Source organism: Miniopterus natalensis, chromosome 1 (genome assembly GCF_054644295.1).
Source record: "Miniopterus natalensis isolate mMinNat1 chromosome 1, mMinNat1.hap1, whole genome shotgun sequence".
Classification (NCBI taxonomy): Eukaryota; Metazoa; Chordata; class Mammalia; order Chiroptera; family Miniopteridae; genus Miniopterus; species Miniopterus natalensis.
In genome coordinates this window covers 10,259,620-10,273,398 of record NC_142081.1, presented here as the reverse complement: position 1 = coordinate 10,273,398, position 13,779 = coordinate 10,259,620, and the positions used below count along the sequence as shown (strand labels likewise).

Below are 13,779 nucleotides of genomic sequence, written 5' to 3'. Positions count from 1 at the left end.
AGGGACACACTGTTTAAAAGGCACTACGATGATTTCCCTGACTGGTGGGTATAACCAGCATTTAAACAAGGGCCGTAAGTAAGGGGAAAAAGGCCTTGAGTATTTATATCGGGGGGGGGGGGGGGGGGGGCTTCCTTCATCGCCCATGTTTCACTACTTTCATTAGGGAATTTTCCTTGGATTGCTAGAATCTTTCTGAGAAAAAATCCTCAGCAGGTCTGATATAAAGGAAGATACATTTTAATAATTCTACCACCACCTCCCATGATCCACACCTCTCCCAAAAGAGAGAGGAGGGAAGGAGAGAGGGGGAGAGGGAGGAGGGAGAGAACAGGAAAGCAGAGCTGTACCTACCTGTCCCCTGGTGGGCAGATCTTTCACACTGTCTGGTTTGAAGAAGGTGAAGTCAACCATGGCCTGGAACAAGGAGACGGCCTTCTCCAAGTGACCAGCCTGGCGCAGGAAGTGGCACTGCTGCAGGAAGAGCGCTGGAAGCAGGCAGAGCAGGGGAGAACCCTGGTTAACACCATCAAGGAAAGAAACGTAACTTCTAAGACGCAGTAAAATACGGAGAACATCTTCTCCCTGGAATGAGTTACTGTTATGTTTTCAAAGCTGTGATACCTACATGTCCTGATTTAAAAGGATTCACAATAGTATAATCAAAGTATGTTTATTCTAATTTTTACGTGAAACCATCACAGAAGACAAATATTAACAAAAACTACATATACATAAACATAAGGTAAGAGGTTGGTCTGAATACTGGTTATCAAAAACTCACAGCTCATTATTACAAGAGAAATTCCAGGAAAAGGCTGGCGTAGATTTTTTACCAGAAAGCCAAGGTCTGTACTCGGTGGATCACTAGATGGCATTATTCATCAGCGAGTTCATCATATGCTCAGTGTCGCTGTGAACGAACCAAGGTTCCATGTTTGAACACTTCAGTTTGCCGTAAGTGTGGCATAATTCTACTTACTAAATAACATGAAGCTATGTGAGCATATCACAAATGACAGCAAACACGAGGCTCTTTATGACAATGTGGTGAATGCTTACTAATTCTGGAGCAATATATTTGTATCTTTAGAAGTTAATTGTAATAGCAGGGTTTTGATCCAATAACTGCCTGCCGTGTGCCGGACACTGAGCTAGACTCACCATATATTATCTCGGTTAATGTGCACAATAACGCTGTAAAGCAGGTACTATACTATTGCTGCTGAGGGAGAAACTGGAGCTCAAACACGCTAAGGAACCTATCCAAGGTCACACCAGAACCAATGAAGGGCAAACCCAGCATTCAAGTCAAGAGCGGTATTCTCTAGCTCTTGCATAGCATGCTGCCTCTGATTATCTCATTACTGGACACATTTATATTCTAGGCTCCTTTAGGACACACCAGAAATGCTAACCATATATCAATGACCTATATATTTATACAGTGACTTCAGCCAGTCAGGGTGTCCCACAAACATTACTGCTTGAAACCTTAGAACTGGATGTGATGAGCAGCACAGACCCTTCAACAGACAAGGCCATCGACAGACGAAGTGGTTACGAGTCTTGACTCTGCTTGTCTGGTTTATGAGCAGAGAAGCTGGAACTTTTCGGCCAGTGGTACTTTCCTAACTCTACTGCCCCCACCACTACCACCACTAAGAAGCTGGAGCGGGGAGAATCTGTTACGGTCAAAAGGAGTCATAATAGTTTTTTTTCTTGATTAATGAATTCTATCAATTTATTAATCAGATTAATCAACTTAGACTTTTCCAAAATAAATCTTCTTTTTCAACTCAAATCAAAAGCATATTTCCTCTCATGTAAATGTCTCTGGTCCACATCTCCTTACCGAACATGGCCACTTCAGTGCCAGGCAGCTCAGGGTGAGATAAGATGCTGCCATCCTTCACTGCAGACAAAGTACTCAAGCACTTTCCATAAAGACTGTGGATTTTTGATACTGAAAAGGTGCTGAACTGGCTCTGGCAAAATAAAAGGTATTTTTGCCAAAGGGCTGTATTGTTGGGATGTAAGAATATCAGTTTCTGCCACTCTCTGAGCAGCGTGGAGGGCTCCCAGAACTCGGTGCAGAGCTTCAGCTTGGCGAGCTTCAGGTCCACACTGCTCTGGTTGCTTTCGATGGCCCGCTCCAGGATGGCCAGCTTCTTCTCTAGGATGAGCTTCAGCGACCTCTTCCGCTTCTGCTCTCCTTCCTCGATGGCATATAGGCCAGGACTCCTCATGACCTCGTCCTCAACAACGAAAACATCAATTTACAAATCCTCCCAATTCTGCTCATCCAGTTACTTACAAGCCCCAAAGGGTCTCTCATCTCTCAAAATGAACTGCTATTCACACTTTCTTGATAATCACTTATCACAATTTCTTCCAATGGAAACTTAGTTCTTTGGGTGCCTGTGTCACCTAGTGTATCTGATCTTGTTTAGTTCACCTGATTTACCTGTCTACTCTGTCATTTAAAACTTAGATTTATGTATCAGTAACTAGCATGCAATGCCCTGAAAACCTTTTCTCGGGTCAAATTTACCATTAAAATGATCAAATGTGGGACAAAATATAATTGTATAAGTGGTTCAAAAAAAATAAGTGGAACTAAGATAATTCATGTATTTTAGAAAGGGAGCACATGGCTCTAACTAGGTAATTCAATGAGCAGCAGTTCTCTTGCATAGCTCTGTGCCCACTGCATGTTCTGTCTGTACTTCCCCAATGCCTCCCCCTGCATGGTGAACATCTATTCTTCTTTCAAGATTCTGGTCAGATTTCACCTTCTCTTGGAAGCCCTCTCTTACTCTCTATGGTGAGTCACTCCCTCATTCCATCCCCCAATTACACATTAAAGCATCTATCACCCCAGACTGCATGCATCCTTCACATGTGAGTCTTCCTCACTGCATTCTGGGTAAGCTGAGGGCAAGGGCTACAGTCTAATCATCTTTACATGCCCAGCGCCCGGGTTCCTCATGGGAGCTCAGAAAGCACTGCACAGTATATTGCTTTGCCCAAACTGAGGACCGTCATGCTAAGTGAGATAAGAGAAGTGGGACAGTGATACTTACCTGAAAAGCAACAAACGCCATCCACAGCTGAATATCCTGGGGATTCTCCCGCACCCTCCTGTTAAACTCCTCCACCTTGGCCTTGAGAAGGGCGTTCTCTCGGTCTGGCTGTGAGTCTGGCTGCTTTGATTCCTGCTCTGAAGGGCCCTGTCCCTGTAACCACAGTGTGGTGGATTGATCATAAATGCCCAGAGGATTCAACCAGGTTGTAACAGGAGCCACATCGTCCAAGCCCTTCACTGGGATAAAAGAGACTGGCTCAGATGAGAGGGGTTCGGTGTGACTGCTAATGGCAACTCCGTCCGTGCTCATCAGTCCCACGTTCTTCCTCGTGAAATAGCGCTCCACATGCTTGTGCGAACGCCTCTTTTCCGTGGAGGCCCCCTCCCAGGATATACACTGCTTCTTAGGGTTAATGCCGAGGCAGGAGTCTCCTTTCCTCTTGTATCTTAAATTTGAGAAAGAAAAAAGGTTTCTGAGGGAATATGTGCACTAGCCCTGAATGGGTGAAGGCTCATCAGACTGAAATTAAACTCTTGTTATGCAAGTTAACTGCACATATTCAAATTCACCTTACCTTCAAATTGTTTCTATTTACAGAAATATGAGGATTACAAACTTTCTCTGTCCGTTTGACTTATCCTCTAACACTTCAAGTCTTCATCAGAGTCTCATGAATTTAAGATCATGTCTGCCTTCTGGATGTTAGTAATTTACTTTCCCGGAGCCTTGTAGTTAAAGTATTGTCACCTACATTATGTCCTGTGATCATCACAATCAAGGGTGACATACAAGGTGGGAATCATCATCCCCTCTTTTACACTATCCCTAAATAAGGACATTGAGACCTTAGGTGACACTAAGCCATCTGTCCCCTAGAGCAGTCCCTTTCTCTCAGTATTGTCCTGTGTCCCTACTTAAAAAGATAACATATAGGTCTAAGATTCTTTTTTAATCCTGAAACAAAGTATGTCAAATAAAATTAAATCTGGCTATTTTCTACACTGGAGGAAAAGAGGCTGGCTTCTAAACTGCTTTTATGGAACGTGTAGGCGTCCCCAGAGTTACAAACACATGACTACTGACTATCTGCACAAAAGCTCCGGAAAATTGTGCACTTTTCTGTATGTGTGTTATATAAACAACCCAATTTAAAAATGGGCAAAAGATATGAACAGAACTCACAAAAAGACACGAATGTCGAAAGAGTGTTCGACATCATTAGTCATCAAGGAAATGCAAATTAAAACCACAAAGAGATACATCGCATACCCATGAAAGCAGCCAAAATTAAAAAGACGGACAATACCAAATGTTGGTGAGCAATCTGAGGAGTAACCAGGACTCCCATTTGCTGCCGATGGGAATATAAACTGGTACAAGCTCTTTGGGAGAAAGTCTGGCAGTTTCTTTAGAAAACTAAGTATAGACCTACCCTATGACCCAGCAATTCTATTCCTAGGTATTTACCCAAGAAAAAGGAAACCACATGTCTACACGAAGACTTGTGCACAACTGTTCTCAGCTTTATTCATAAAGCCAAGCACTGAGAGTCCAGGTGTCCGCCAAGTGAAGAAGGAAGGAACAGAGGGTGGCAAATGCCACAACAGGGAGGAAGTGCAAGAACATTCGCTGAGTGAAAGAAGCCAGACACAGGAGAGGACACACTATGATTCCAGTTATGTGAAATTAAAGAACAGATCAAACTAATTGATGGTGGGGAAAAACTGGAACGGTGATGGCCTCTGGGGAGGTGGAGTGTGAACGGACTGGAAAGGAGCATGAGGAAACTTTTTGGGGTCACAGTGAAATTCTCTATTTTCACAAAGGTCTAGGTTATCCAGGTATATGCCTCTGTCAAAGCTTAGCAAATGACCCTGGCCAGTGTGGCTCAGTGATCAGAGTGTGAGCCTGCGCACTGAAGGGTCCTGGGTTTGATTTCTGGTCAAGGGCATGTACCTGGGTGGCAGGTTCCATCTCCAGCCCCAGCTGAGGTGCGTGCAGGAGGCAACCAATCAATTTGTTTCTCTCACATCAATGTCTCTCTCTCTCTCCACCCCCCGTTCCCCTCTCTCTAAAAATGAATGGAAAAAGTATCTTCAGGTAAGAATTAACAAAACAAAACAAAAAAACTGAGCAAATGAAGATCTGCATATTACAAGATGTGTAAAACTTAAAAGAAAAAATGAAACAAATCTTGGACTGTAGTTAATGATATCCATCCTGAAGTATTTAGGGGGTAGGATATTGATTTTGGCAATTTTCTTTGAAATGCATCAAATAAGAAGATGGGTTGATAGATGAATAGAGGGATATATAATAAGGCACGTGTAGTAAAATGGCAGATTGCAAGGGGTGGGTATATGAGTGTTCACTATAAAATTCTTCCAACTTACACTGTATTTTTCTTAATTCTCACAATAAAATGCTGCAGGGAGAAAAAGGCAGGAGAGATCCACTGCCATTTTCTGTCAACTCCCCAGGAGCTCTGCCTCCACCCTTTGTGGTGAGCCCCATCACCGCCTTTGATTCCCACTGTCAACAGCCACCTGAGAAGCGTTCTGCTTGCTTGTGCTGCCCTGGCTGCCCAGGTGCAGTGAGTTCCACTTTGGGGAAAAGTGTCTCACATATGTCAGGCTGTCTCTCACACACCTTCCCTCATCCTCTCTCCCAGCTCCTTCTAGACCACCTCTGGATAATCTCTCTCCATTCCATTTATGAGCCAAGAACAACTTTAACAAAGCGGTAAGGAGATAAAACAGTGCTACAACAGCTCTAAATAAGCCTATTGTTCCCTAAGGAACAGTTTTTAAGTAAAAACTAGTTTTGTTCTCCTTAATTACTATTTTATTTTCACTAAACATGAATGATATTATATTTTTATTTTATTATTATTAAATATATCTTTATTGATTTCAGAGAGAGAAACATCAATGATGAGAATCATTGATCGGCTGCCTCCTGCACGTTCCCTACTGGGGATGGAGCCCGCAACCCGGACCAGGAATCGAGCTGTGATCTCCTGGATTATAGGTCGATGAGCAACTGCTAAGCCACGCCCGGCTGGGCATGAATGGCATTTTAGTCATACAATCTCTAAAAAATGTTTACTGAGTTTTCTGAATTTAAAAGTGCATTTTGTGCCCGGCTGGGTGTGGCTCAGCGGTTGAGCATCGACCTAGGATACAGGTGATCAGGGTTCGATTCCCGGTCAGGGCACATGCCTGGTTGCGGGCTTGATCAATGACTCTCTCATCATTGATGTTTCTCTCTCTCTCCCTCTCCTTTCCTCTCTCTGGAATCAATAAAGATATATTAAAAAAAAAAAAAGTGCATTTTGTAAAACTGATTTTAATAGCTGGATTTCATAAGAAAGATGGAAATGATAAAGGAGAAAAAAAAGTATTACTGGTCCATATTATTAAGCATCTACTTCTAGATATATGTGTATGTATAGATTTATATGTATATATAGTTTAAACTATTATTATTTTTAAAAACTTGGCTCCTAAACATAAGCAAACCATTTATTTCATCTGGTGTATAGCCAAAGAAACAACAATCCGTTCCAAAAACGGAGAAAAAACTCATCTAAACTTCACTGACAGACAGTATTATTTGCCCTAAGGAATTTTCCAAAGGTAATTTTGACTCTGTTATACATTAACCTTAGAACCTAACCTCTGTTTGCCACACTATTCCAACACACACCTCATCGTTGCTGGGATGTTCACACTATCAGGTCTGCTTTTGCACTAAGCCAAATCTGACCTCCCAGCGACTTGACTCATTTGTCCTTGTTGTGCCTCCCCAAGTTATACAGAACATGGCCAACCCAACAAAGCTTCAGAGACAATGGCATATCCCTGCTATGGGCCAAATACTCATGAGCCCTCATTCAGTCCTCATGTCAGTGCTGTCCAAGTCGTCTGCTCACCTTCCTCCAAATGCTCTTGGTTTGTTAGTGTCCCTGTTCAGGTATAAAAATTCAGTACCTGACACAACACTCCCACTGTCCTCTGACCAGCTCAGAGTGCCATGGAATCAATGCCTTCCTAGACCTGGACACTAACAGTTGTACAGCTATGGATCCAGGGAAGACTTAACTTACTTAAGCTTTAATAAATCACTAGGAAACCACACCAATGTCCTACGCCTTGACAGCAGTACCTTTGCAGTTCAGATTAATGAAGTCACTAATGGCTCTCTTTCCAAGGTCTGGGCCATTCATTAGCAGATGCTCAAGAGCCACACGTTAAGATTTTTTTCCTTTGTTCATCTATAATAACCCTTTATATTTGCCCACCATTTTCTAATTCCGTATCAAATATTTCCGATATTTGAGTGTAAGGGTCGGCCAGAGGTACAATTACCAATTTATAAATGAAGAAACAGAGGCTCAGACAGCTCAAGTGACTTGCAATTACGTTACTAACAAATGACAAAGTCGGAATGAGAACCAGTCCTGTTTCCCAGTCGAGAAAATGTTCAACCACATAATCTGTCTCACCTGAGGACAGTGAAAGAACATGTGAAGTCAGAGAAACACAGGTTCAAAACCCAACTCTGCTGCTTACTGCTTGCATGACCCTGAGAACACTGAACCTCCGAGGTTCCTTTTCCTCATTTGCAGAATGACAGCAGCCATGAGGATCAGACAGGCTAACACAGGGAAAGAATGAGTAAGAGACCGTGGCACACACTTCATGCCCAATCAGTGTTTGTTGGCCTCCCCATTTTTACTGGGTTTCTACCACATCTGTGGCACCATACTGTGGTGGCATGGAAAACCAAACAAGATTTTAGGGAGTATTAAAATAATTTAAAAATATATGAGTACATTTTAAATGAGATAATCATTCACTCTCAGCCATGATGTTTTAGTAGATAGTAAGTAGATATAAATATACACTGAAAAATAACTAATATACACACATCATAAAGAAAATTTTCTTGGAATTGCTTATGTGATGAGGTATAATGTCATGAGGGAAAACATGATTAAAATTTGGAGGTACAGCAAAGTAATGGGAGGCTTTCATAAGCTTATTTTAAACGGTAATTAGCTTATAAAGAATGTTAATGATCTTCAAGGCCTCCTCTTGGCCTTTTATTCCATGGTTCTCTACCTTCACTCTTTTAAAAAAAAAAAGTCTTTATTGATTTCAGAGAGAGGGAGGGAGAGAGAGAGAAACATCAATGATGAGAGAGTTATTGATCAGCTGCCTCCTGCACACCCGACTGGGGATCGAGCCCACAACCTGGGAATGTGCCCCGACCGGGAATCAAACCTCGATCTCCTGGATCCTAGGTCAACGCTCAACCACTGAGCCACGCTGGCTGGGCTCTACCTTCACTCTTGATTGCCTGTGAGCTCTTTGGGAACAGAGACTGTCGATTATTGTTCTTTGTTTCCAACAGTGTCTCACAAAGCACCAAGTGCCTAAAGGGTTTAATACATATTCAAATATTTTTGATTGACAGATTAGAGGAGAAAAGTTTAAACTCATTATTAAAGCAAATACCATCATCTATTTCATCACCTATTTTTATGATTATCTGGTGATATACGCTGAAAACATTTTTTAAAAGTCATTACCATTTAATGTCATTTTTTAAATGGCATATGTGGGGGTGGGGGGAATAAATAAAAGGCTTTCGCAACTTTTTAAAATGGCATATAGATTAGATCAGATGGTTTCCAGACAGTATGTCACAATTATTTCAAGGTATTTTTAGATTCATTCAATCAACATTTACTGAACACCTATTATGCCAGGCACTGTTCCAAGCACCATGGATAAATAAGACCAATCTGACCTGTATCCTGATCTCAAGATTTAAGCCCAGCCGGGTGTGGCTCAGCAGTTGAGCGTCGACCTGGGATGCAGGCGATCGGGGTTTGATTCCCGGTCAGGGCACATACCCGGGTTGTGGGCTCGATCAATGACTCTCATCATTGATGTTTCTCTCTCTCTCTCCCCTTCTCCTTTCCTCTCTCTGAAATCAATAAAGATATATTAAAAAAAAAAAAGATTTAAGTTTTCATTTCAGAATGCGAGATAAGATGTGCCTAAACAACTAGCAATGGATAAAAACCCAAGAGAATCTATAAGGGAGTTGGGGAGTTGGCCAGAGACAGTGCTGAGAGAGTTCAGGAGAGAGAAGTTACTTTCCCCCAGAGAAAACCAGGAAAGATGTCATGATGGGTACCTTGCTATATCTCCTCGGTAGAGGGACTTGTACTCCCAGTTTGCAGGATCTGGTTTCTTATCTGTTCTGAAGGTTTCTCCAGTCAGAGCCTGAATGTCCTCAAGCCAAACACAGTGACGTCCAGCAGCAGAAGCAGCATTATTTTCTTGGCTGTGGGACAAGGAAAGGTGGAGAAAGGGAGAGGCACTTAAAATCTTCCAGTTAACATTTCACCTTTGCAGCAACATGGAAGTTAAACATTTCAAACTCCACACAGTATCAAGGGAACTAGATACATCAAATGTGTACATGCCATACAGATGAGAAGTGGATGCCTGCTCCCCCAAAAAAAAGTTTAAAATATAAAGCAAAAACTGTCAACACCAAGCAGCGCTTTACCCAAAAACAAGTCATCTCAGAAATTCACCCGAGGGATACAGAGATGTTCTTTTTCAAGTCTTCCACTTAAATTATTGTAAACTGAATTTCAAATATATTCATAAACAAGCTTTCTTCTTTTTTAAAAAAAAAAAAAAAGAGGTGGGCTGCTCTTACTTCACCTTATTCGAAAGTGCTCAGATTATTTATTCCAACTCAAAACTCAACAATAACAACAACAAAGGTCCCGGTTGTGAATAGTTCCTCCTCAGATGTTACTTGGGCCTGGTCTAAGTTTCGTTTTTCTGGTCTGGGCTGTGTGTACAGCTTTGCCTGTATGGACCGACCTCCTACAGGAAGGGCAGAGGGACCCCACTGTAAGACAAGACCCTGATTTATTTCTTTGAACCAATCTGTGAGCTAGCAGACTTTCAGCTCAGATACAAATGGAACCACTTCCCTAGAAGTGAGAGGGAGGGGAGGATTTTCTGGCATCTAACATCTTTCCTCCGCTAAAGAAAATGAGTTCTTAATGCTGCTGACACAGGAGCTGCCAAAGGGGTCACAACAGTCATTAACTGTCATTCCATCTGCTTTTTAGCTCTGCCCAGATAGAAATGAAGATTCTGGAGGCCTCTAAATCATTCTTGGCTGGGAATACAAGCAAATGGTATTTCAGGGACACAAAGCAGCAATTCCATAAATATTTGTTGAATGACACATCTCAGGTTAACATGGTAATGTTAACACATTCCCCTTCAGAACCACTGTGGAGGGGTTAACACATTCCCCTTCAGAACCACTGTGGAGGGGTTAACACATTCCCCTTCAGAACCACTGTGGAGGGGTTAACACATTCCCCTTCAGAACCACTGTGGAGGGGTCAATGAGAACTGTTAGGGGCAGTAAAGAGAGGGAAAGAAACTATGCATTCCAGAAAGACATAGAAAAACAACGGGGTAAAAAAAAAGAAGGGCCAGCTGCAGACCACCCCTGGGGAGTAAACAAGCCCTTATCCCTCCCCTATTGGGTATTGAGGTCACGAAGCAGGATGTGGTCTGGACTGGGTGCAAGGACGGATCTGCCTCCACCTGAAGGTGAAGAGGAAGTCATCCTAGGAAACAAAGGTCAGTTAGAAGCTGTAGCCTCGGGGAAGTTGTCCCTCGACCTAGAGACCCATATGGTGTATTATCCCCCATGAACCCACTTTCCTGACATCAAAGAAAGACTCAGAACTCACTAATATCTTGCCAATATGGCACTGACAATTCTTCCAGGTCACCTTCCCAGGAAGAGACTACAGACATTAATACTAAGAAAGTAAAACAGGACAAAAACATTTTATTATGATCTTAATAATATCAACAAACTTAAAAATCCTGTCTGGATCATAAAACCATCAGGAGGCTGCAAAGATCACCTCTACAGTGGTTAAGCATAGGCTGAAAACAACTATCCTTCAAGTTCTAATGGTGGTTCCCACGTGTGTTCAGGAAATCCTTTAAAGCTTTTTTCCCTTAGCTATAAAAAAGAACAAGTAACTAATGGTGAGTTTTCAGAAGATACAATAATTAATATATTTTTCTTTGAAGACATGCAAAAAAAGCAAGACTATCAATAATATATTCATTCAGCACATAACAAAAATGTATTCAGTGTATATATTACTATGTATCAGGCCCTATGCCAAGGCTGGGAGGTACAATGGCCAGCAAGGGGGGCATGGTTCCTGCCCACATAAATTCAGTCAAATGCAGACCTTTAGGCCTGACCCCTTTATTTTTCCTCCTAGAGCAAGTGTGGGTTATAGGTACAGCACCTGAGACACCGGAGGGCTAAGTAAACCTGGATCCTCTGAGCCAGAGGCCTGCAGTGTTGTCCAGCACTGATCAGATGACAGAAGGATCCTAGAAGACTGCACTGTTCACCTATCTGATGGAAACTCTACAGGCCAAAATCAAGTCTGCTCCAACACAGAGCTCTCACTGACATCAATGGGACTTCAAAGCACACAACAAAAGCACATAATCTCTCAAGAATTGCAAAAGTCTTAATGGCACTAACTTTTTTAGTATGCCTTAGACAGGTGCTTAACTTTTCTCTCTTCTAGGCTGTATGAACAAAGACAAAAAAGGTTAAACGAGGAATAATTAAAGTAGTTTTGCCACATACTAACTGTCCTGCCTCTGGGCAAAGTGCCTCCCTCTGTAGGAGGGCATTAGACTAAGCAGAGAGGAACCGCATCTCTGACGACCTAGCTGTGATCGTCCTGCAGAATTACTTGAACAGACACGCTCAGGGTAGACAGTGGGGCACTGCGGGGCAGTGAAGTCCCCAAGGAAAGGAAATACTGTGGTCGTGGGCCATTTTGTACCCTCAACACATGGTTCTAAAAAATGTGCAGTAAGGACAAAAGCAATGATTATATTAAGCGGTACAATTAACCTTACCAGAGGTGGGGCACTAATGGAAGAGACTGAAAGGAAGACACAGCACAATGGGAGAAGACATTTTTCTTACTAAGTGCAGAGGCCCACGGCCCCATAGTGAACTAGCCCGTGTGCCCACCATGTGGCACATTTGCCATCTTTCAAAACTCCCAAAGACTTTGTCTAAATCTGATTCTGACACAATCATTACTGTGCCTAATTAACATCTCAAATAAAATCATGGTCCTCATTTGTTAAAGTTTTCTTTTTTATGTTGACCAAATGGTAGAGCTCTATTTTTTCCTAGCTTTATTGAGATATTTACTGACTCTGTTTTGATTGAGTGGAATTAAATAATCATTTAACTGTCTAACTTGTGGCAGTGATCGAGGGAGAAAAATTAAAGATTTAAAATACCACAGGTGTTGAGAATAGAAAACCTACTTCGGTTTCTCCGACTCTTTGTCAGCATCTCTGAAGCCTCTGGGAGCTCTGTCCTTTCCAGGATCAGTGCCTGACTCGGACGCACTGCTCCCTGACCGCCCTCGCCTCCTCCTGTCTCTGCTGCGGTGCTGGCGCTTCCTTTTCCTCTTCTCTTTCTTCCTCCTGCTCGCTTGCCTGAGCTTTCTGTTTGTGTCCCCGGCATCTGAAGTCTCTGATTTCAGAGGGCTCCTGCTTGGGAAAGTCAACATTAGAATTTTTAGAAGAGATTTAGGAAAAATAACATGTAAATCAGCAACCAAATAAAGAAATGTATAAAAGAAAATTCTAAAAATGCTCACACTGACTATCTGCCCATATATTATACAGTATCTTCCTGGATTACAACTCACCTTAAAGACACTAAGAGTTGGATCTAAATTAAAACCAGGTGAAGAAATTCTAATTTTAATAGCTTCTGAAGCTATACTTTCATATCTATACATTTTTAAATTAATCTAACCAGTTATTTTATCAAATATAATATTTTTAAAAGCAACATTATAAAGGTTTATTTTCAGTCCTACACATTACACCAGCATGTTCTTAATGTCAAAAAAACCCAAAAAACCACCAAGTTTTAATTCTGGTCCTTGTTTTTAAAGGTTACAATGAGCTCTGCATCATTACTGAAATATCTATAAACAACTCCCTCTCACACATCAATTATTCTCAATTTCCAAAGGCTTCTTCCACCCTTAGAGTACAGAGCTTCCTAGGGGTCATCATATTAATGGTGAGAGAGTTCATTTCTCAATTCAATAATCTACAACAAAACTCTTTCAGATCTGGGTAGTGATGTGTACCATTTTGCTTTCCCAAGGTTTTCATGAGGTTTTCTACTATGTTATTGTGGGGGTCCAGAACTAGCTACCCCAAGAAGTGCCTCAGTGGTATACAGATTGCTTTGAGCTAAAGGCAATTTTAGTTTCGGGCTCAAGAGAAACTTCTCCCCACTCCCCCATTCCTTAACTACCTAGAAAAATTTGAATTAGAGGCCTTGCCTCTAAGAGATTATCAGAAATAACTTCTCTTGACCTACCTACATGGCAGGAAACTTCTATTTACTAAAGGTCTGCTCTTATCATGCTGCAATGACCTTTTGAAGCCCCAACACACCTTACCTCACCCCTCATTCAGGATGTCTTATATACCTCAATCTCCCTTTCTACCACTGAACCTCTCATGTATGCAGGGTCTCTGACTCTCTCCTG

The 13,779-nt window shown here is 41.9% G+C and overlaps 1 protein-coding gene across 1 annotated transcript in view; it reads right to left on the bottom strand.

Annotated features, from left to right (window-relative positions):
• NRDE2 (NRDE-2, necessary for RNA interference, domain containing) overlaps positions 1-13,779 on the bottom strand; it is a 37,604-nt gene that overhangs the window by 15,557 nt on the left and 8,268 nt on the right. Inside the window, exons 3-7 of the mRNA XM_087818601.1 lie at positions 12,530-12,757; positions 9,300-9,449; positions 3,087-3,534; positions 1,856-2,258; positions 355-488 (exon numbers count right to left, since the gene is read on the bottom strand). Of these exons, the coding sequence (XP_087674727.1) occupies positions 355-488; positions 1,856-2,258; positions 3,087-3,534; positions 9,300-9,449; positions 12,530-12,757 (1,363 nt within the window). The remainder of the gene's footprint in view (positions 1-354; positions 489-1,855; positions 2,259-3,086; positions 3,535-9,299; positions 9,450-12,529; positions 12,758-13,779) is intronic.